Source organism: Bombus vosnesenskii, unplaced genomic scaffold (assembly GCF_011952255.1).
Source record: "Bombus vosnesenskii isolate JDL3184/JDL3185 unplaced genomic scaffold, Bvos_JDL3184-5_v1.1 scf7180000013263, whole genome shotgun sequence".
Taxonomy (NCBI): Eukaryota; Metazoa; Arthropoda; class Insecta; order Hymenoptera; family Apidae; genus Bombus; species Bombus vosnesenskii.
The window spans coordinates 318,913-341,277 of NW_022882923.1; the positions used below are offsets into that span (position 1 = coordinate 318,913).

General features: G+C 42.9%; 1 protein-coding gene across 7 annotated transcripts in view; it reads right to left on the reverse strand.

The window, feature by feature from the left end:
* LOC117232608 (homeobox protein cut) overlaps window positions 1-18,950 on the reverse strand; it is a 164,382-nt gene extending 145,432 nt beyond the window's left edge. For 3 of the 7 annotated variants that reach the window (XM_033492098.1, XM_033492116.1, XM_033492079.1), the window contains exons 1-2: window positions 18,573-18,948; window positions 11,589-12,401 (exon numbers count right to left, since the gene is read on the reverse strand). In XM_033492098.1, the coding sequence (XP_033347989.1) occupies window positions 11,589-11,696 (108 nt within the window). In that variant the 5' untranslated portion in view covers window positions 11,697-12,401; window positions 18,573-18,948. Of the gene's footprint in view, window positions 1-11,588; window positions 12,402-18,572 lie in introns of all 7 variants that reach the window. The other 4 variants (XM_033492133.1, XM_033492126.1, XM_033492107.1 and 1 more) reach the window with 3 other exon arrangements.
* Between the last annotated feature and the right edge of the window lie 3,415 nt (window positions 18,951-22,365).

Genomic DNA, 22,365 nt, shown 5'->3' on the forward strand with positions numbered 1-22,365 from the left:
ATAAAGGAAAATGTTCGACCTCGACGCGTCCGAGACAATGAGTCAAATGGAAATTTGTTGGCAGAATAAAATATTTGAAATAAATAGATTCTATTAGAAACGATACCTAGATAGTTTTTGGAAATGTAGAAGTTTACAAATTATATATGCACAAATGAAGTGTTTAAATCGCGTGGTTTAATAAACGTTTTTGGAGAAACACTTAATCCCTTCGTTCCTATGTACATCTGTCTGAAGCAAAAGTTTCGCTCAGACCAAAGTACCAGATATGTATATCAATATCTCGTTATTTACTCTATCGTTGTAGCTAATTCTTTCGTGTTTAATGTCTCTTTATGATCTCGTAATCCCGCGTATATATATATTAAACTAATTTAAATACGAAACGTAACCGTAAGAAACTCATTGAATATATAGCATGATCTGAAAACGAAGACAAAAAGTCTATCTATCCAAGTACCGAGAAAACTCGGGCAAGGATAATAAAGAAACGAAGGCAGAGAGAAGGAAAGCTCGCATAGCTAAGGCACGTTTATATTTGTTGATTGCAGCAATATAGCGCAAATTATGATTCTCAGGTAATTGCTCGCGCGCACTGTTCCTCCTTTGCTTCTCTCTTTCCTTCTCTTCCTCGCACTTTCGTCGTACAGCTTTCTTTCTCTCGCTTAGTTCTTCCCTCCTGCTCTGATAATCACGCGAAGTAGCCGCGTATGCAGTAATCGCACATGTCGAACATAAATTCGTGCGTGCACCACGCGCTTGCGTCGGCAAACAGCGACGCTCCGCAAGAACGCAGACGTGGTGCCACCCCCGCGATGCTCTGCGACGCCCGACCCCGTCATCGGTATTGGTCATCCTCGATGACAAAGGAATCGACGCGTGTGCTGCTGACAGATCATTTAAATCGGTCGCCAACTGCAGCCGGAAAGTGGATCGTGAACGTGGCCCGTTTCGTTCCGAGATTTGACGCGTTAGAATAATGGTATTGTCGTTGGTTTTGGTCTAACCCCATTTTACGAGTAATTTTCTAATGAAATAATACGTACAGGAATTTTTGGAACGTTGACATGCTACGATTTGCGTCATGATTCCGATACAACGTTGTTATTGCTAACAAATTTTTCCTATGTTACAAAATCGTTTACAAACTGATCGCGGATGGGTGTTAGGAGTTTGTTGCAAATGAATTGTAGAAGTTAAGGAGAAGTTAGATAAGAAATATAAGGGGAACGTAAAAGAGATTTAGATAGATAGGAAGATTTAAAGAGTACGTAATACAGAATGACTTTTTAGTGACTCCAATAGTTGTTAATAACTTCAATGTCGAGTCTAAGAATGTACAGTGTTTTTTTTTATATAAAGTATACTGTTTTGATAAATATCTCGTTAATAAGACGAATGAAATTAAATACCGCGAATAAAAATCTGTTCTGGAATAAGAGAGACCGAAAGAATAGAAAATGTCTACTTCCGTCAGTGGCAGTGATAGTACGAAATAGATAAAGAAAGAAACATTGCTGACACCTTCCATCTATTAGGTTGTCCGAATAGTGTCTTTCTTTTACAGACACGTCCTTTACAACGACGCATCTTTATACAAACATGAAACCTAATCTGTCGAACGTTATGATCTTTATCTTGATAAAACAAAATGGATCATACGTAATTCGTAATAAAATAACATAAAACGAAAAATGTTGTGTATCTATTATTTGCTTATAAAACGAAAGAAGCTTTTTGGACGACCTAATACTTAAGAATTGTCACGGATTAACATATGTACGTAAATTATTACTAAAATCTCCTTTCTAGACTCGAAACGTCAAAGTTGAAATAGTGAATGATAGCAAAGAATATGAAATGATGTGAGAATGGTAGCAATACAGGGTACCGATGCACGACTCGCTGAGAAAAGGTGATCAAGCTCGGTGGAAAATCGAGCGAACGAAAGTCATGTGAGAGGGGCGTCATTCCCTCAAATCGAAGTTTATTTAGCCTGGGTTTACGGCTCACTCTGGATTCACTTAAGCTCGAATCGCCGCAGGAATCGCAGCGATGTCGTCCCATGCGATTCGGAATTTTGGAACGGTTCCAAGCGACCTTTGAATAGTCTCCGAACGCGCGGCCACGTAGAAAGGGGAATGTTAGCGATCGGAGGCCGGCTCGCGGAAAAATTTACGACGACAATAAACTTCGTCCATCGTGCGGGGAGCAGGATTATAAAAAAGCGAAGAAAAAAGACAGAAAAAGCAGTGTGGAGGAAGAAGAAGAAGAAGAAGATGAAGAGAAAGATGACGAAGAAGAAGAAAGGGGAAACCGGTGAATTGCAGGTCGCGAGGCCGCTGCACAATTATCCAAGGCGTTTCGTTCACCAAACGTTCTCGCGATGATATTCACCCCTTATGATACTTGTGATTGATCCTAGCGCGTTTCTACCTAACAGCGACTGATAAATTGCATGATAGTCGAGACTCTGAGTTCGTCAATGTTGTTGATCTATGTAATTTTCTTTGTACACGTCGTGATAAACGTATAAATTAAACATTCATTAATTTAGGATTTATCTGATACTAGTAGACTGTAAATATTATGAGAGAAGTGGAATTTCTTATTTCTTCTCAATATTCTGACGAGTATTATGCTCTCGATATTTTTTGGATTTTTTTATTCCGTGCACCTTCGCATAAAAATGTACAGAGAGTACGGAGATTTGATAATTAACAGTTGAAGAGTTACGTAAATGTAGGTAGGTTCAAAGAGATTTAAGAAGAATAGTTATCATATATAGGAAATGTAGATTACAGCTATTTTGAAATTATAGGTATTCTACCGTAGAAGCAGATAATAGAATGAAAGAATTCAATGTTCACTGTTGCGCATTCGTCCGCTACAATATACTTAGCTTGTCTATAAGGAATCTGATTTACAAATTATATCTAAATGAATATGCTAAGTTCTTAATTAATGTAATCCGGATACCTGTTACTGAAGAAAATTCCTCCAAAGATAGATTAGATTTTCGCGCATATACACGGGAAAGTATTCCAAGTATTCATAATGGTTACTTAGAACAGTCTACTGCGTGTCTGTTTAAAATTACAATGAAATTTTATCGCGTTCGCTTTGGATCACCAGCTTTAATTAAGCAGAAATTTCAAAACCGCGTAAATTACGGCGTTTCACCGTGGAAATTTTTGTACTCGCCGGGCTCCACTTCCAAATCGGCGATTTTGAACAAAACGAGCGAAAGACATGTTATATTCGTATCCGATGGAGAAGCTCTCGGACGAAGCCATAAAAAATGTCAATTTTTCCCAGAGGACGAAGATGATAGACATTGAAATGGAAGTCGAAACATCGTCCCCTGCCCCGTACTCTTCCCACCGAAAAAAAGAGACGAAAAGAAAATAACGGCGAAAAAAAGAAGAGAAAACAATCCCGCGCTGCTTGATTTTCGATTCTTCGTTTCGACGAATGGCGGACACAATAGCGTGGTTGCTACCCCTCCGGATGGAGCAGGGCTGGCAAATATTTCGGAACGCGTTCGCGTGGCCGGCGCATCTGTTGCACGCACACGCGTGCCAATTTGCGATTCCTACGTAGAAATTAGCGACACGTAGCGAGTGACCCTCGAGCTTCCACCCTAGCAGCCACGGGAGGGGTGTTTAAGGGGTTGCGCGGGATAATTAACTCGGTCAGTGCCATACGAAATTCGAAACTTCCGATGGATTCCTGAAAACAGGTGAAAAATCACTCGTATTGCAATGTCCAATCGATCAATGATATCGACAAGTATGTAATAGATGATTTTGTGAATTGTAGAGACTCGACTTGTTCAATCGATTTTTAAGAGCACATCGTATTTTCTTATTCGTTTATGCATTTCGTATAAATTCAGACTTTTATAAATATTCTATACATAGATATAGCAGTTAAATTTGTTTCTATTAATAAATATCATATATAGCAATTAGTCTATTTTAAATATTTTATATATTCTTGGGTTTTATACGCGAATTATTCTCAGTTCAATAGGTGTAATTAATATGCTATTTTTTTGTACCTCTATTGCTAACTACGTGACTTTATTTTCAAATTTCGTTTAACGCTTGCTCGTTTAACGACACCGATAAATTCTCTATGTGCATGTATGTATAATGTAGATATATTTGCGATGATATTAATTGGTATGAAAAATTCAGTAATCGTGAAACATTGACCAAAAATGGTCAACTCGGCCGATAACGTCGACTGAGAAAAATTTTTCGAGAATTCGAAAATTTAAATATGTAAAATTTGTTCGTGGAAGGAACGTATAAAAAAGCCTTGGTAATCTGGGAAACGTAACTGCATCCATAATAAGCAATCTGAACAAGAGATCTCGTCGGGGAAAGTGCATTAATCGAGAAATAAAAATATACGTATACAGATACTCGTGCTCTGAAATTGGTCGGAACGATCGTTAACCGCTTTGCAAGGGTTACAGTCGCCCAAATTACGTCGTGGAATTTCGTCACGAAATTTCGAAAAATAACAGGGATACCTATGTGGCTATTTTAATGGAAAGCTGTTAAGAATGTTTTTATTTCGTTGGTTTTCCAGTGACGCAAGTAGAAAAGGTGAAAATTTCTCGAGAAAATTGGATTCGAAATAGGAAGTTTAAAAAAGCGGAAATGAAAAAATCTTTTTTCTTTCTAGAATGTAATATCTTTCGGTTTCTAAAATATTGAAAAAAATATTCTCTATATAGCTTAATGTTTGATAAAAGGGTTAACATAGTTTCCGTTAAATAATACGATTCTATCAGGCAGTTAAATAATTTTTTATTAGGTTATTAATATTTGCAGTTGTATAAAAATTGAGGATTTTTTTTAGACTCGCGTCACTAAGCTTCTAACAAACCAAGGATTTCTCCACTAATATAAAAGTATAATTCATTCATCATTCATTTATCCTGCGTAATAACAATGAAAAATCAACGATCAATTAGAAAAATATAGGCAATCCAATTCATAGAACGTTAAGGGAATTTGAAAAGCGACTGACGCAGATTCGTTCGAAACGGACGTTAAATCAAGCGAAATGTCATCGTCATCGTCATGCGCGCTCGATGGCGTAGTCATTAGCTGTCATTCGCTAAACCAAAATGTGCCCAAGGTTTCCCGGCTGTCTCGGTGTCACAGAGAATTTTCTTTTCCCCTCCAGAGCGAACGACTGCAGAAATTCTGAGAAACGCTCATTAAGGCTCGCACGAGACTCGCATTTCGCGATGCGTGTATCCCGATATTTTTAGAGTGTGGGTGAATCACTGTTTGGCGGGAGAGCTCTACGGCTGCGGCAGTTAAACCGCCGATTTCAGAAATAACGGCCACGGAAATTAATAACCGAGGTATCGTTGTATCGCGACTGATCGGCCAACGATCGAATTTTCCTTCCTTTTTGCTCCAAACGACCTCTCGTCGTTCGCGTTCTCTTCGAATGGAAAACGTTAAAGAAAAATCCATAGGTAGTTTCTTCCGATTCCTTAGCGATAGATGTTTCAATTTAGGGATTAACATTTCTAGACTTTCTCGATGGTAAGATTTTGTAACATCGTCAAAGTTTCGATATTTATAATTTTGCACCTCTTGTTCTTTATTTATGATTACAAAAGACGCGATACAGCGATGCAATTGATTTCCTTATCGTCTGAATGTATGTGGAAATTTTGAATAACACATTGATACATGATCGATACAAGGCAAAGTTTATGTGCTATAATCCAATAAGAAAGAAATTCGATGCTCCAACGAATCGAGTAAAACTTGGTAAAATCGATAAATATAGTAGCCTACATAAATATTACAATTTGAAATTATCATAATCGCCATGGTCTACCGTTACCATAATTCCACTTAATTTCCAGCAAAACAGCAGTAATTTATATATTTAACACTTTGACAAATATCGCATTCAAAGCATATTAGCGTGAACCGTGGCAATAATTTACCCAAATGACATAGTTCGTGGATAGGGGTAAGAAAAGAAAGAAAAACAAGACACGGTATAAATTACAAGAACACCTGTCACAGGTAAACCCTAACGCATGATCAGCCTCTATAAAACCACCCCCGTTGTTCTTTCCCATGTTCGAACGGGTTCACGTGGTGTTCGACACTCGTTACGTCGTTCGTAACGCGTTTTAATAAGGCGACGAGACGAACGGCAAATATGCACGCGGCACGGTGCACCTGCGCTCGATTCTAGTCACCACCTAAGCGGTCGTGTTGCCTGCCGGCAGCTCGTAAAACGGGTGAACCTCGGAGGTCTAGACCAGCCCTGGACTAGACCAACGAGACGACGCATCCGAAATAACCCTCTATATTCTATTTCGAGGCCGACATGCCGCGCGATACAGTTTCTCGTGTCAGTGGAATACGGCAATGATTCCCTCGTTGGCCCGTTTTCATGCTCGCGACAATTGTCCCTTCGCTAAGCTTGACGTTTCTCGCTTCGTAGGCAATCTCTGATCAAAATTTCTTCTTCTTCCAACATTCTGCCATGCCCTTCAAACTTGGCCGTAACAGTGGTAAAAATATTGCTAATTGGTTTTAGATCGAGATACAGGATCGAGTGCCGATCCTGTATCTCGCGCACACAGCAATCGGTATATATCTTTGGTAAACGATTCGTTTATTTTAACCACCGAAGTAGATCTAAATCTTCCAAAATTTTCTCAAAATTATGTAAACGATAATAATCTCCAAAACTTTCGGCGTTCTAATTGCAAAAAAAGCAAAAAGAAAAAGGGAATAATATTGCTAAATCTAGTACACCGTTTCGCTATACTTCATCCAACGTTCATCGCGTACGTTCTATACATTTCGACATTCTTCGATTGATTTAAAATCGTCGGATATATACATCTTCGTTACCCCGTAGATCGCTTTTCTCACTTTGCTATGTCGAAATTATAAAGTACTATATTGTAATCGCGAAGCAGCAATTCTACCGGAAAGCGTCAAACCTATTATTTCTCTGTATTTACACGGAGAAAGTTTTCGCCCTGGATGCATTAACCCGAAAAGAATCGATCTAATAACAAAAGCAGAGCGCGTCTCCGTCGCTAGTGACTTAGCACCCGACAGACGAGTGTCCGCGCGGCTGCTCTTCTCGCCGGCATCGGAGCACGCGTGACTCACGTCTCCGCGTCTCGGCAAGTGCCGCCGCCACTCGGGGATCTCGGGAACCGCGTCAGGGATCCCCCTACTCCCATTCGGATCGTTGGCGCTGGTGGGGGTACGGCGAGCATGGGGTGGGGAGCCGGCAGGGGAAGCCGAGTCATGGCAAAACTTTTGTCCATTCACGGTCGACACGCTCCTAATTGGGAGTACGCTTCGTGGTCTCGTTCCACGCGCACGGCCGCTCCGTGGAAACTCTACCGGACGCCGGTTCTGTCTCTCCTCTCCGAATTTTCAGTCGCACGAAACGCGCCTCCGTCCCTTTCGCGAACAACTAATAATTGGCGTAGCAGCGATTTTTCCAAGGCTAGCACCGGCTGAATCACGCATTCGCCTAACTCCACCACGGGAAGATGACGGGAGAAGTGGAGTAGGAGGGAGGGGGAGGAGGAGGAGGAGAAGAGTTTCGTTAAAAATCGGGAAACGTGCGGCGTGACCTCGCTTTTGGCCGCCCGCGTAAATCAATCCTCGCGAGACGGGCATATTTTTGCCTGACTGACGGACGAGCCAGCAGGAATTTCTTAACGAGCGCGTCGATTCTGGAATCACCGTCGATCGACACACTGCTTCGACGCGCGTTTCTAATTTTCCAATTATTCGTCTGTGGCTGATGCGTAGCTACGATCGAGGCAAAAATATGGGAAAGTTTGTACAGGATAGGATAACGATCGATAGGAGAATCGATTCTCACGAGATTAGATATCAATGTGATGGAGCAATTTTTCTATGCTCTACGCTACGAGTAGAAGTATTTTTTTTTTTTTTATAAATTACCGTAAGAGATACCGTTCTTCGATCATCTTTCGATGAACACGTATAATGTTATCCGCGGAAAATTGAAATTTTTCATGGTTAATGATACGCATCTAATTGTAGGTTATAACAGAGAAGTCAGATTTTCCATAATGGACAATAAATTTGTAGAAAATAATGCTTCTTACAGAATCTTGCCTCACCTCGTCTGTTGATAACGTTAGAGTATCGTTAGAGTGTTGCTACAACAATAATTTTACCACCTTTAGCAAACCTCCAAAAATAAACGGTACAATCTAATTCGAGATTTGATATATTCTAGAAGATCGGAAAGTTAATCTCAAAAATATAAACAAATTATGTATTTGTCTTACGACAAACAGAAACGATATTTAATCCTTAAAACGACTTTATTAATTCGTCCTATTTCTCGATAGTAAGTCAACATTTCTTCAATCAGCCATTACATATCGACGAAAAATGTTCCGTTTTCACGCAACATCGTCAAATCATGCATATGTCATCGGAGTACGGCTGTCAGCGTTCCAAGAAACCGAAACCGTTGACTGAGTCACCGCTCGCTACTCCACGAAAGAATGTTCGTTTCACCCTGAAAGAATAGCTGGGAAAATCGTGAGATTGCCTGACCACGGTTTAATCACGGTCGACGGTTGAACGACGAGCGGGTTGGCTTTTGGCGTTTTCACTTTCCTCCGAAACGTGTCAGCAGGTTATACCGCTTCATCGATCCTCTCACTACGACCTTTCTGCACCGCGTCTATTGCGATTACGTCCGAGCGAATTAAGTCGGGAAAGGGGACGTGACGACAAGCTTTGCCAATAATTGTCTCCGCGTTTCACAAATATCGACGTGTAAAATTTCCAAGCAGCTGTTAAAAACGAACGACAGAGACGACGGTACGTCGACAAGTTGGAGGAGCACGCGTGCGAACAATGGAAACTGGTGAACGCGACGAGTCTTCCACTTTCCGGGCATTCGAGCCACGTTCCGGCGTCGTTAACCCGCGGCCTAATCAATATACATAATTATGAAACTATGTGGCATTAATAGTGGCGACCCGGTTAGCTTGTAATCTTGTACCGGTACGGGACTAGTTCGCGCGTTATTAAGCGGTCGTATTTTATCGGGAGCATCTAGCCGACCGGCACCAACGCTATGAGAGAAGATCGTCGCCAGTTTACAGTCAACCTCAACCTATAACATACGCGCGACGTATTATTCTTTGTAATTTAGTGTTTTATTCTTCTTTCCGTTGTTGGTAATTTTTCAGAGATAACTGGTAACATCGACAGCTTATCGAGATAGACGTTTTCTGTCGATAGAAGCAATGACATAGCCACTCGAATATAACGAGAGATACATCAAGTGTATTTTCGAAGAAATTACTTTTCAAGATTTTGAATACCGAACGCGATATTATGTTTAAATTTAGGGAAAGATAAGTTACGCGTAGCGGAGTTTTCCAGGTGAACGTTCCCTAACATAGAACGGGTTAATAAACTGAAATACTAGGAAAACACGTGACGTGTGATTTTCGAAAAATTTAGTTTCCAACACAGAGATTTTTAACGACCAAGCGAACGTACTTAAACTTGGAAGAAAATAATTTAAATCACGTTTCCAACGTATTTTCACGCGCATATATTAGCCGTGTGTCATCTAAACGTGAAATTTATAATTGACTAATGTAGCTATATAATTCAATTATATTCCAAGATGATTACACGATAATTCATGGGCCTAGGAATTCAAAGATAATTAAGTATGTAGATGATAGGCTTCATGGACCAGGGAATTCATTAATTCTAAACAGTATTTCCATAATAACGACGAAAAATTCTGAATATGTATATTTTGATTGGTCGTAAGAAGAAGAAGCTTCTGCGTTTCGTATAAAATATTAACTGTCAGGAAATAGCAGGAGATGTGCAGAGCTGTCAACTTTGTATCGCGTCTCTTCTCGCTGGTTCGTGGTGCAAGGTAAATAAATAACCGCATTTATTCGCGTTACAGGTTCGCGTGAAATAAAGAAATTGATGGCGGAACGAGTTTTGCCATAAGTAGCGCGGCTCGAACACACTTTAAAAAGAAAATCACTGACGATGATAAGCCTCGGTTCGATACAACGGACAGAAAATTTGTATAATTACGCTTCCGTTAATTTCGTAGATTAACCCGCTTCGTGTTCCAAACGTTTAGAAAATATCGTCGGCCTGTCTTGTCCAAGATATGCAAAATCAAGAACAGCTTGTAAAAATGTCTCTCACGTGTCAGTCGATAAACCAGCGGAACTAGGAAATGCTTCTATGTCAGTTCGTTTATGCGGACTATCGTCTCTTTCAAACGACCAACACACCTCTGACAATTGCAATTTTTTTCAAACTTCTTTCAACCAGCTATAACTGACAAACACTTGCATACAACGATCTCTATCGTTGATAGCCGATTTTAAGTCGATTTTAAGACGAAACCAGTATCTTTATGACTACACGGCGAATGTTTATACAGATTCGTATTTTTATGGTCGCGACCAAACGAGAGATTTGTTTCACTTGCTCTGGATATTTTCTATAAGATTCTGCTCCTTTGAATTTCTTTCGATTCACGTTCGTTAGAAATGTACGAAATTTAGACGCTTCTGTCACCTTTCGAGATACACGGATAGGCAAATATTTAATATTATCAACAAATAAATAATTATAATTAATTCTTCGCACAAAGGGTTTGACGAAACTGACCAAGGAAAGTATCATTTTTCCCGAGGCTGAAATTCGTTCGCCGAAAGATTCTCGATGATAGGCTACGACTATAGAAAAAGTACAACGTCCTCCTATGGCGAAAGTGACACTTCTCGATTGCCTACACATAGCAGCACGACCATTTCTTTACATACGCTATGCAGAAAGAAAATGAGGTTGTCAACCACTGTATGTGGGCCACTTTGCCGCAAGTCGGTCAAGCCATCCCCTAAATCGCTGAACTATCCTCGAAACAGCAAGTGCCGGGGAAACTTCGCCACCCTCGCACCCTCGTTGAAACTCGGGGTCGGCCAAGTGGCCGGGAACCTGACCGGCAATTATCAGTGGAAAGACTGACGGCAACGTGATTCGATTTGAAAATTTGACTTGAGAATCTGCACATCACGATCGATCCTTTCTAATCACTAAATATTCCTTTACTAATTGCTAGTCACTAAAAAATGGTAAATTTCCATGGTTGCTATGGCTGATGGGAATTTCAACTGTCAGCTACACTGTCACCGCACGATTTCTTATCCCGATGACGATAATTGCAAGGTTTGACGTTGCGATCACACACTTGGGCCCCGAGTCACAATCACATTTATGGTTGTCGCGCTCCACCGGGCCCGGAAGCTACAAGTGTCCGCGGTAAACCGGGGACTGTGCAGCTGGAAACGGAGCGTTTCCCTTGGGTGGTTAGAGGCGATCGACTCGAGCGAACACGTTCGAGGGTGCAGAGGGTCGCTGCTGTATAATATCTGTTTCTGACGACACTGATGGTATACACACGCGCGTACCAAGATAGAAGAGAGGATCACAGAAAACACGAGATGACGCACGTCGAGCACTTACCTGTTGCCAGAACTGGGCGAGCAGGTATATACGCTCCTTCTTGAACAGCCAGTCCATGGACTGCATGGCCTGAATGTCCAGCGAGTTGGCCTCCGCAGAGGCCTGCATGCTGGCCAGTGCCGGCGTGTTCAGGCTGGCTAGAACGGGCTGCTGGAGCACGGACGCGTTGCTGCTGGCTAGCAGATTCGCGTGGTACACGGACGGTGCATCCTCCGAACCGCCAGTAGCCAGTAGTTGGGCCCCTATCGGCGCTGAAGGCCCCTGGAGGCCCAGTGACGAAGCCACTTTGACGGCTTCGAACTTCTCCGCCGGGCCCAAAACTGTTCCCCTTGGTTTGCCGGCGCCGCCGACGCCTCCTGGGGCGCACGCCTCGGCCGGCGGGCCCGTCGCTACCGTCTCTTCCTGTTCCTTAGTCCCGGACACTGTCCCGGAACACACTGGACCCGTCGCACCACACACTGGCCCCACGGTCACACGAAATCGCACAATGTCCCTTCCGAGTTCACCAAAGTCATCGACGTACGCTCCTGGCTCTCGGCACCAGGTGTTCTTCGAATCTGGATTCAGGCCGGACGTCAGGCTGCCCGTCGTCGTCGTGCTGCTGCTGCTCTTACTACTCGCGGCGGCATCACACCCACACTCGCGCGGAAAAACCGACAAACATATAGGTACACTGCACGCGGTCACACTTCACTGGCTCCGGTTTTTCCCTCGTCTCGCCCTCGTCTCGTCTCGTCACGTCTCTTCTCACGGCTGACTTCAGGAAGAGAGTACGAGACCCGTCCTAGCAGGCTCCTAACCTGAAACTAAGAGCTACCGAACGACCGATGCGATGTCTGGAGGAGGTGCACGGCCGCTAGAGGGGATTGGGCGGAGCACGGACGGCGTGGTGGGGGTCGGCCGGCCCACCGGCTGCCCAATCCCACGCCGCCCGGTTCTCCCACTCTCCTTCGCGGCCCTCGCGTTCAGAGGAGAGCGTGGTCGCGGTGGGGATAAGCTGCGCGGAGAAGGGAGACGCCACGGAAAGGACCGGAGGCTGGCTAGGTGGTCCCTACCAGAGCGGATCTCATATTTTCAGCTCCCCGACCGCCCTTTTCTCCAACCCCTGCCGATCGTCGGTTCCCTTCTTCTTTCCTTCCTCTTTTTCTCCCGACGTCTCCCTCCTCTTTGTATCTATGTTTCTTATTTTCGCCCCCCTCGTCATCCCCCCGCTCTTTCTCCGCACCATCGAAACCCCCAGTCCCTTGGTCCGCGGTGGTCCCCCTATCCCCTTACCCACCCTCCACACGCCCCATCAACCCACCCGACCGCCCCGCAGACAGTAACCCTTCGATTGCTCGTTGGTGACTGAGCGTTACCTTTGTTGCGAGCGCCGTTACGATTTTCAGACGTTCGGCCACACCAGAACGAGGTGTGATCGAGTTTCGAAGGGGTTACCGATGCGCCAGCACCACCGGGCTTTTTTTTCGAAGCGCAGCCCTGCCACCGACACGACGCCCTCCATCTTTTTTTCTTCTTCGACCCCTTCGCCACGGAATACCGCGATCTCCGGCCCTTTGCCCCTTCTGCTTCTCAACTGACTCCATGTCGCAGTCAACTTTCCGATACAAGAGTCGTTCTTCGCCTGAATTTACTAGCTCGAAGCGACCGCTTGCGCTTGAACGTCTCTGCCAGAACGTTTCTTTCCTTTACGATTTGTTTATGGAGAATCTCTTCCGACGAGCGATATCGATCACAGGCCACGAGGGTACGAGACTAGTTTTTTCCACGATATACACGTCACTTTTTTCCTTTTCTTTGTCTTTCTATCGTTGCTGAAATTCACGCGTGATAATTGAAAACTATTAGTTGGACGTGGAACTTTCTCAAAATTCAGGGCAATGGTTCAACACGTGTACGGCGAATGCTCGCGGAGATTACGCCACGGCGAAAGGGTCGAACGTTTAAGCCTGTGCTCCCCTCGCGTTTCTGGCGTCGACAACGATTTTCACCGAAAATAAAAGTCGCGGACAACGGAACGCAGGAGAACACGAGGTCGATAGGAACACCGCGAAAGCGTGCGTTATTTGCGTTATTTACGCATTGTGATTAGCGAAATGGGAACACACGCGACAGCCCAGCTTCTTGCGAGAATTCACTGCCTTTATTTCTAAAATAAAGTATTTTGTAATCGAGTTGAAAATGAAAATTGCGAATTGTTTGAAATTTCTTACATGTGGAATGGTCGAAATTCAGATCGTAATAGTTTCTTACTAACTTTCGGTTACCACAGAATTCCTGGTTTCCGGGAATCTCAACGACGTGCGAGTAACTTTGATTACACTGTGTTCTTGCACCAACTCGTATCTCTGTTGGTATCCTAACGCACTCGATACGACTGTAATTTGGCTATGATACTTTCAGAAAATATACAAAACAATTTCGATGATCTGTGATAAAGATTTTGACGAAGAAGTTGATTCGTCGAGTGGAAAATACGTGGCCAAGTACGTACGAAACATGTCACGATACGGTACGTATTTTCTAAGACAACTACGAGGAGATTCGAGTCGGTGGCCAATGATTATAGCAACGTTTGAAATTTGTCGTTCAGCAGAGTTAATTAAACTTGACACGAATGAAGGATAACAGTAGATCTAAACTTGAGGCGAGATCAATATTCTCAATACGAAGAAAAACTTGCCTGCAATTAAATTCCTAGATAATTCCAATTACAATTTCGAATCAAACAACGTGTACTAAGAAATCCTATAACCAAATGAAATCCTGAAGAAGCGATAGTGCAGCAACGCTAATGAAAACTTTCGAAAAAAACTCCAACCACTTACCCTCTTCCATCAACCACCATTGTGTGTTTCAAACTTGGCAAGTTTCGTCACAACTTTACATCACAATGGTGTCCTCAAGATTTATAAAACACCGAGAATGTACATTCTCAAAAATACTGCAATCATTTTTTAGGGAAAAATAAAATACTCGTTGAAGGAAAAGATGGCAGTTCTGTCGAAGGTTGGCGGAAAATCGAAGAATCTGACGGATGAAACGATCGTCGAAGCAACGTCCCCCGATTACCGCAAACCGTGAAAGACGCGCGGCTTCCGGCGAACGCGTTAATCCGCGTTACCGTGTTAAGCACACTTCGTGACAGTCGAGTTAACTGGCGCCGGGTCCTGGATAATGCAACTTTAATTTCCGCGGCGTTCGCCGGTTACACGAGTTAATCATCGCTGGTGGATGATAGTCGCTGTTGACGCGGAAACGAAAACAACTGTAACTCGATTCACGCCACCAACGCCGCTTACTTGTTGCTATGCCTTTCGGCTCATCGATTTCCCGTGTCATGGAATCATCGATGTTTCACGTCCGAGTTTTGTTCGAAAATTGCCCATTTCGGACGAGGATTTCATCGGGCAGTCTATTCGTCGATAAACTCGAGCTGAGGAAACTTGGCGGAAATAAGAAAACGAGGGAAAAAAATTCAGCCAAGTTGTAGAAAATTCGCTGGTCTAAGAATTGAACGAGAATTGGAATTTTTAGGGAGGAAGAACGATTACGTTTGGTTGGTAAATTTTGATGAAAATTGTTGCCTATTAACGGAGGAAGCGTGTTAATTAATGTGGAGCGAGCGAAATAAACGAGCAAAATTATTGCGTCTGCGAATGATTGACGAAAAGCTGTCCGAAATGAGAACACGCAATACAGAAAAAATGGTTGTTCTTATGCGATAAAAAGGATGTAGATAGCAATCGGTATAATAATCGTTAAATGCGAATTTTTGAACGAATTATCCAAATATGCAAAATACTCTTCACGCAGCAGAACGAAATATAAACGACTCTCGATGGGCAAATTTTGAACCGCTTAACGCAATTTCTCGATATAGAATTTATCGAAATTTATAAAAACGCTCGTTAGAATGAACATTTCTCAACTTGCTCTTCCATATGTTTCGAAATTGGTAACACGTCGAAATTAACCGCAAGGCAAATTGCAAAGGAATTATAGAAATGACAAAACGTCGAATTTCTCGGATGGAGGAGGCGAAACGGTCGTTGCTCGATCCAGAGATGGCATAGGGAGAAATTTCTGCCGGCGAACGTGTATACGTGCGCCGCGTATTCGACGAGACACAGTCGGCATTCGCGAAACGCGTCGCGAAAATTCGTCGCAGCCGCCCACGAAAATACTACGCGGCTGTTGACTTGTCACCGCGTGCTTTACGATCACCCGATATAACGCAGGGATTAGTTTGTCAACGCGGACCGGCGTGCGCGTACACGCGCCGCGTGCATCGCCATCACGCGTCTTCGCCGACCGAGCGCAACACATTGTTGCCGCGAATTTCGTAACGATCCCCGCGCCAATGAATCGCGACGTCTTGGAATTGTAAGACGTGGAATTCCACGCGGCTCGCCTCCGAGAAACCAGCTCGTCTCTCCCCTCGAAAGTCACCGAAAACCGACGAAAAATCGACGAAGAAATCGCCGATGAGGAATTTCTCTATTCCGCGATAACTCGATAACGGGAAAGAAAACAACGAGATAACAAATATTCGAATTCGAAGAAATACCTCGAAGATATTAATGAAACCGATTGCGAATTATTGCGAAAATTCTTCTACCCATATGTAACAGTATTTGCTAAAATAATTTCTCTCGTGTGTTCTTTACCTTGTACAAGTACCTAGTGGTAGTCTGAAGGTATCGAGTATAATAATCTCGAATTTTCCTTCTCACTTTTCAATGTCCACCGAAGAGTAACAGAAAAGAAACATTTTCACAAAACCGCACTAGTATCTTTCATTACGTTCTCCATTACATACGTTGCACCGAAGAACGTCTTCCATCAAATGGTTCACACACACTGCGCGGGAATATCGTTTTGCTAAGCCTGTTAAGCACTGAATAGTCCCTTACACCCCCTTATCGTCAACCACCCTAACCAACCTAAACACCTATCACTCACAAAATACTCGAAAACATCATCCACCACTGAAATACGTTGCAGCAAAAGTGGAGCGTAGACGCGCTGTTCGATCAATATCGGGCACATCTATCAGAAAGAAAAAAGAAAGCCAGGGGGGAAAAAGATTCGAAGCTGACCATGAGCTGGCCGAAGAAAGGGGTGGTTAGCTGGCGGATGGAAGAAAAAAGAAGCGATGGAAATGGCGAATCTGGATGACTGTCTCGCCGGTGGAATTTCGCTGGTCGCAGCACCTGGACTCGCTTTCTTCTCGCGGTCGCACGCTACTCAATATACTGGTCGACGATAAACGACAGCCCCCGCGGCCCCTCGCGTCGCGACCCCCGTTCGAAAAGCAACGCGACGCTATTCGAGGGCGATTGTAACAATATCTTCAGGCGAGCGAAGGATGCGCACAACACTACTAAGTTCAAGAGCCGCGCTCAGGGACATGGCGCGGATTTTTTTTCGTCGGATAAGACGATCGCTGCACGCGGGGTTGCTGCACGCGAAACGGGGGTTCCGAGCCGAGCTTTTCTGTCCGCAGCGGCAGACTCGAAGAACACGACGATGAGATTTTTCATTGGTGCGCGTAATCTTCGACGATGCACTGGTTTGTTGCGCTGGAGAACACGTTTTAGGGATGCTTTTGTAGAAAAATTGTATTATCTCGGTTTGACGTTTCTAGAAGAAAGCTAATAGCGCAAGGAAACACGGTTTTTGAATTGATTCAAATTTGATCTGTTCTCTTTAATTTTGAGCGTGTCGAACGTTTTGAAGAGGAGAGCGACGTTTTTAGAGAAGTTCGTAGAGGAATTCGTTACTCGAAGAACTGTCAGGAATGTAGAATCACTGAATTTTTGGAGGAAAATTCGGTTACTTTCGACGAATTCGTTAGAGGCGAGAGGTCACTCCGAGGCAAGTTCTTGAGGAAGATTGTTTGCAATTAAACTGACCGAGCATGTGGTGCACTTGGTGAAAAGTATTTTAAAGCAGGAAGTTTCAAAAAATTCGCATGGATGTTACGAGACGTTCTTCGGGAGATTAACGAATTTTCTTCCAACGAAATTTCCAATCACTACCATTGCAAAAAATCAACGACTTGGATTACAGTCTCTTAGAACGCAACAAATTTTTATTTCCTTTCAGCGACAAGCTGAATCGACGAGAACCGAATCAAATAAAATTGTCCTCCACGAGAACCACAGAAATATTCCCCGGACTAGAGCAGTCCCAAGCGGAAAATTCGTCAAATTTTCTTTCCAGACGAAACATTTCGACGATCAATTCTAAACTGTCACAAGCGTCCCTCTGCAAAAATTTCTCTTCCAAGGAATATTCATTGCAAATTCCTCTGTACCATGTACGAGCTATTCCTTGCACAAAAATGTATTTCAAATAGAAGAGATTCAACGTACAAAATCGTCGCACGAATCACTTCACGAGGACGAATTTTCAAAGGATACCACCGAAGAATACTCGAGAAGAATATCCGAATCGACGAGCGACACGAACGATTCGAAAACAACGATGAGATGAACGACAGTGGTATTTTCAAGTTGATTTGCTGGTTCGCAGTTTCTTAGGACTTAATCAGCTCTGCGGCGTAGCTCGATGCTGGCCAAGAACGCCGGCTAGATTCTAACAGTCAGCTAGGCGCTATCACTCGGTTCTCGGGTTCTCCGCGTTCCTTTTTCTCTCTGTCGAGGCCGAGTTGGTTGACCGGTCGAGATAGAGTCGAGCAAGCGACGATCAGGAATCCGTCCGATGGTCACGTTCGAGCCGGTCGCGTTTCGGCTTTCAGATAATCCGAGGGCACGGCTGCACGTGCGTGCGCGTGAACTGGCTGAAGATGCTGCGAGATCGCGATCAAAGGGCTACCAATTGCATTTCCTTCACGCCAGACACGATAACAACGAATAGAAACGAAAACTAAACATATTCTCGCGATAACGTCGACCTTGCTGCGAAATCGCGATGGGGAACACAGTTCACAGCACAATAATTAGCACAAACAATCACCTGTGCACTCGCAGCGGTCCGTTGGTCGTGGCACAATAATCGTCGCATGCGAAACTCGCGATCGCGGCCAGTGAAGGGGTGGGGAGGCTCTCCTAACCCTCGGTTTCCTTAGTCCACGCACCGTACGCGGCTCCAGTGCGTGCACGTAGATCCTACTGGGCCTGTGTTCTGGCCGAGACTAACTCGAACGCTCGGCTCCTGCAGCCCTCGCAGTCATCCCTCCAGCCACGCACTTTTCCACCCCGGCGAAACTATTGTCCGTGGCCGTGTATCCTCTTCGTTCGTTCGTTCATCGAAATCCGTAGTTTTCTCGCGGTGACGGATTGTCGCGTGGAACGAGCGTCCGGTGAGTGCGTTCAATGGCAACGTGTCGCATCGCGATGCGCGAAGGCGAGCGTCTCACGCGGCCGCCAGCCACTTACGGTTGGACAAAAGTTGAGCGGCGCGGCGCCAAGGGACGTCCGCCGCGCAGGCTGTACGGTGGCGCCACGGCGCGGCCGCGCGGTCAAACCAGCCGCAGAAACGCAAGGGTGGCCACCCCCACCACCAGCCGGCACCCCTTCCAGCAACGGCCACGAGGACACGATGCGCTGTATCAGCTATCGGAAGTATCGGTGACTTCAACGGCCTGATCGGAAAGAAGGGTTGCGTTCCGCCTCCCGTTGCCTTCGGATTCCAGCGAACTTTGCGTACCAGCAGGCTCATTCCTGGCAGTGATTTGTTGCTTCTTTTATGCGTATGCACTTTCACACGGATTAGTCGCGTTGCTGTTGCCAGGAAATGAGATATTTTGTGTGGAAGAGCGGATTACGGCGTAGTGGCGAAGGAGTTTGAGGCAAGTGAGACTGATTTTAACGTTTTATTTGTGAGTGTTCTTTCGTTTTTTTTTCGTACGTATAGTATCGTGTAAGGTGAATTTTAAAGATTTCGTATGAACAATGGTATTTTGTTTGAGGAAGTCGTGAGCTTTGTGAGATTTGTAAGAGCAGTGGTATTTGAGGGAATGTTACTTGCGAAGAGGATTGTTGAAGTTGCGAACGCGTTAAAAATAATTTTACGTTTTGTCTTGGAGATGGAAAGTACTCTGCTGTTATTAAACGACGATCGTGATATTTAAACGTTAATTACGAAAGAGGATTCTTTCGAGGAATTAGTAAAATAACTACGTATCCAATACAGAAAATATGTAATGATTTATAGCGTGTCATAAATATCGGCAGGTGTTTCAAGTAACAAAACCAAATTTCAACGACGATGGTAATAGCTTTTCTTAAGATATATACGTATGGAGCTAAAATACATCGGAATTTCTGTAACCAAAATAGAAATACGTATATGATCTTTCCAGACGTTTAATACGAAAATGATCGACTTGAGGTGCTGCGTTTTCTGGGCAATTTGGAAAATACATTTCCATCGTGCAGTAAATGTATCAAACATTTTTCGGCACAAAACTAAGGTCACGGTTTCCCTACCTTGAATAAGGTTCGTTACGAGGAAAGAAATAAGAAAAAGAGAAGAGCAACGTGCAATTTTTCACCAGGGAATTGTCTTTCGGTTTGCTCTATCGAAAGGAAAACTTTTTTAGATAACTTAGATAACTCGAAAGGAATTCACGTGGGTCGTCTTTCTTTTATACTTCGTACTTTGTCTTAGGAAATTTTTCATCGCAGGAAAATGTTCCTGAATATATTTCTTGCATCGAGTAGTCTCTTCTGGCGGAAAAGTTCACGTGGACTTTCCATTTCGAGAATTAGTTTCGAAAAAGTATCGTTGAAAGAAAATACATTCCAGTTGATCTCTTATCTTGCGCTTTTTATTGACAGATGGAAGTTCGTTCGTCGTAATTTTTTAAAAGAAAGAATTAACATTTGCGATAGAAACCATAGTAGAGATAAGAAATATAAAAACGTTAATAATTTTAAATATAATTATGACAATAATAATATTTGTATGATATTGTAATTTAATTGTTATTAATATATATATAGTCATTGCCTATCTATACATTGTTTCGAGATCTATATTTTTTAATGAATAATAAATAACGTAATTTTACTTGTAAATTACGTTCTAGAATGGATTCAGGTTTCGTAACACCAATTTCAGGATTATAGAAATAGTCGTAACAGTAATAACGATGTTAACTGCTATGGTAACAGTAATTATTAATGTCTGTAGATTACACATTGCGAATTATTCATTCATCTATTTGTCTATGAACAGAATGAACTTTTCTACAAGAATTAGAATTAACCTCTGTAATATTTCACGTATAATTATTGCAATTTTTCCGTATATTACATTTGCAGTACGATTAGGGAAGAAATAGGATAGTACATTCCATTAACACAAAAGGGCAAGAATATGGAAATACAGAATAAATTATTTCTGTCCGAATAATATGTAAAGAAATCCATCGTCCATTGTCCAGTTCGTTTTACCTTCACGTGACTGTGTTCGTTTGAAAAAATTTATAATAAGAAATTTTCATTCTACCTAAATAGTTTTTACTATTTGATATAAGTTGAAATGGAATTTATTAATATAAATTTATCGTAGAATTATAATTCTGCTCTCACTATATACAGGATAGATGTAGAATGATTAAAACAATAACTCAATATACGTTATAAAAGGTGGTTTATGTTGTCATAAATGACAGGTTAAAAAATGTACAACTCGCTAGACGATATAAAACTGAATCTTTCATTTTCCATTATTACAGATGAACAAACGCTTGAAACTTGTGCAAAATTAAAAAAAAGCATTTAAATCATCAACAACGTATTAATTACGTTCTCTTTCATCACCGTCCAGTTTACGTGGTAATAAACCATAATTTTTATACAGCTTGTCACTTTTTATTCAATTACTATCCTTTCTGCATTAAAACAACAATGTAGGTCCTTTCTCAACAAGAACGCAATTTATCTTTAACCTATTAATCGGATTTTCGATCAACAGCTTCTATCGATCAGAAAATAAAATTTAAAAATTAATCAATTTCATATAGCTCAGTTTTAACGTTTCCAAATATAAATATAATTCACTCCTATGTGTCAAATGATATAATTCGTTAAAAAAATATGGAATTCAAAAAGAAAAAAATTTAACATATTAATTATTAGAGATCAGGAAGAACTCCTGTTAACTAACATTCCTCGCTTAACAAATTAAAAAAGCAAATAATCCGTCACAAATTTTCCATAGCTACGCGGTACAAATTCCCCGTTCTCGAAACACCTAGTCCGCAAAAATTTCCAACAGTTCGACAAGCTCGAACCTAAATCAAAGTGAATGGAATTTCCGATGTGCCTTTCCGGTGTATCTTCGTTTTGAAGATGTTTCGCGGGATGGCCGCGAGTTTCAATGAATCCAAATGGTCGTAGTTTAGCGGGCACGGTAACGACAGAAAATACTAGGGGCTGAAAACGAGTTCACGAGGGTGGCGGGCAGGGGGTGGCGGTGGTGGTGGCAGTTTAGCTTCTGGCTCCTTTTTCCGATCATATCGGGAGTCAAACCTCGGCGACAGGGTGGGAAAAGTGGTGCAGGAGCATGCGCCGGGAAAGGGTAAACTTAGGCGCAGGTTCTAACCCCTCGTGATCCCCCACTACCCGGCCGCTTTCACGACGATCACACGACCCGACGTTTTTCCACCCTTATCTTCGCTCGCTTCACCGTCTCAAAAACCTGTATAGGCACTTTCATAGCTTGCGCCGCGAAGATGTCAACGGGGATGTCGCTTTTTTCTCTCTCCCCCTCCACTCTCTCTCTCTCTTACTCACTCTCT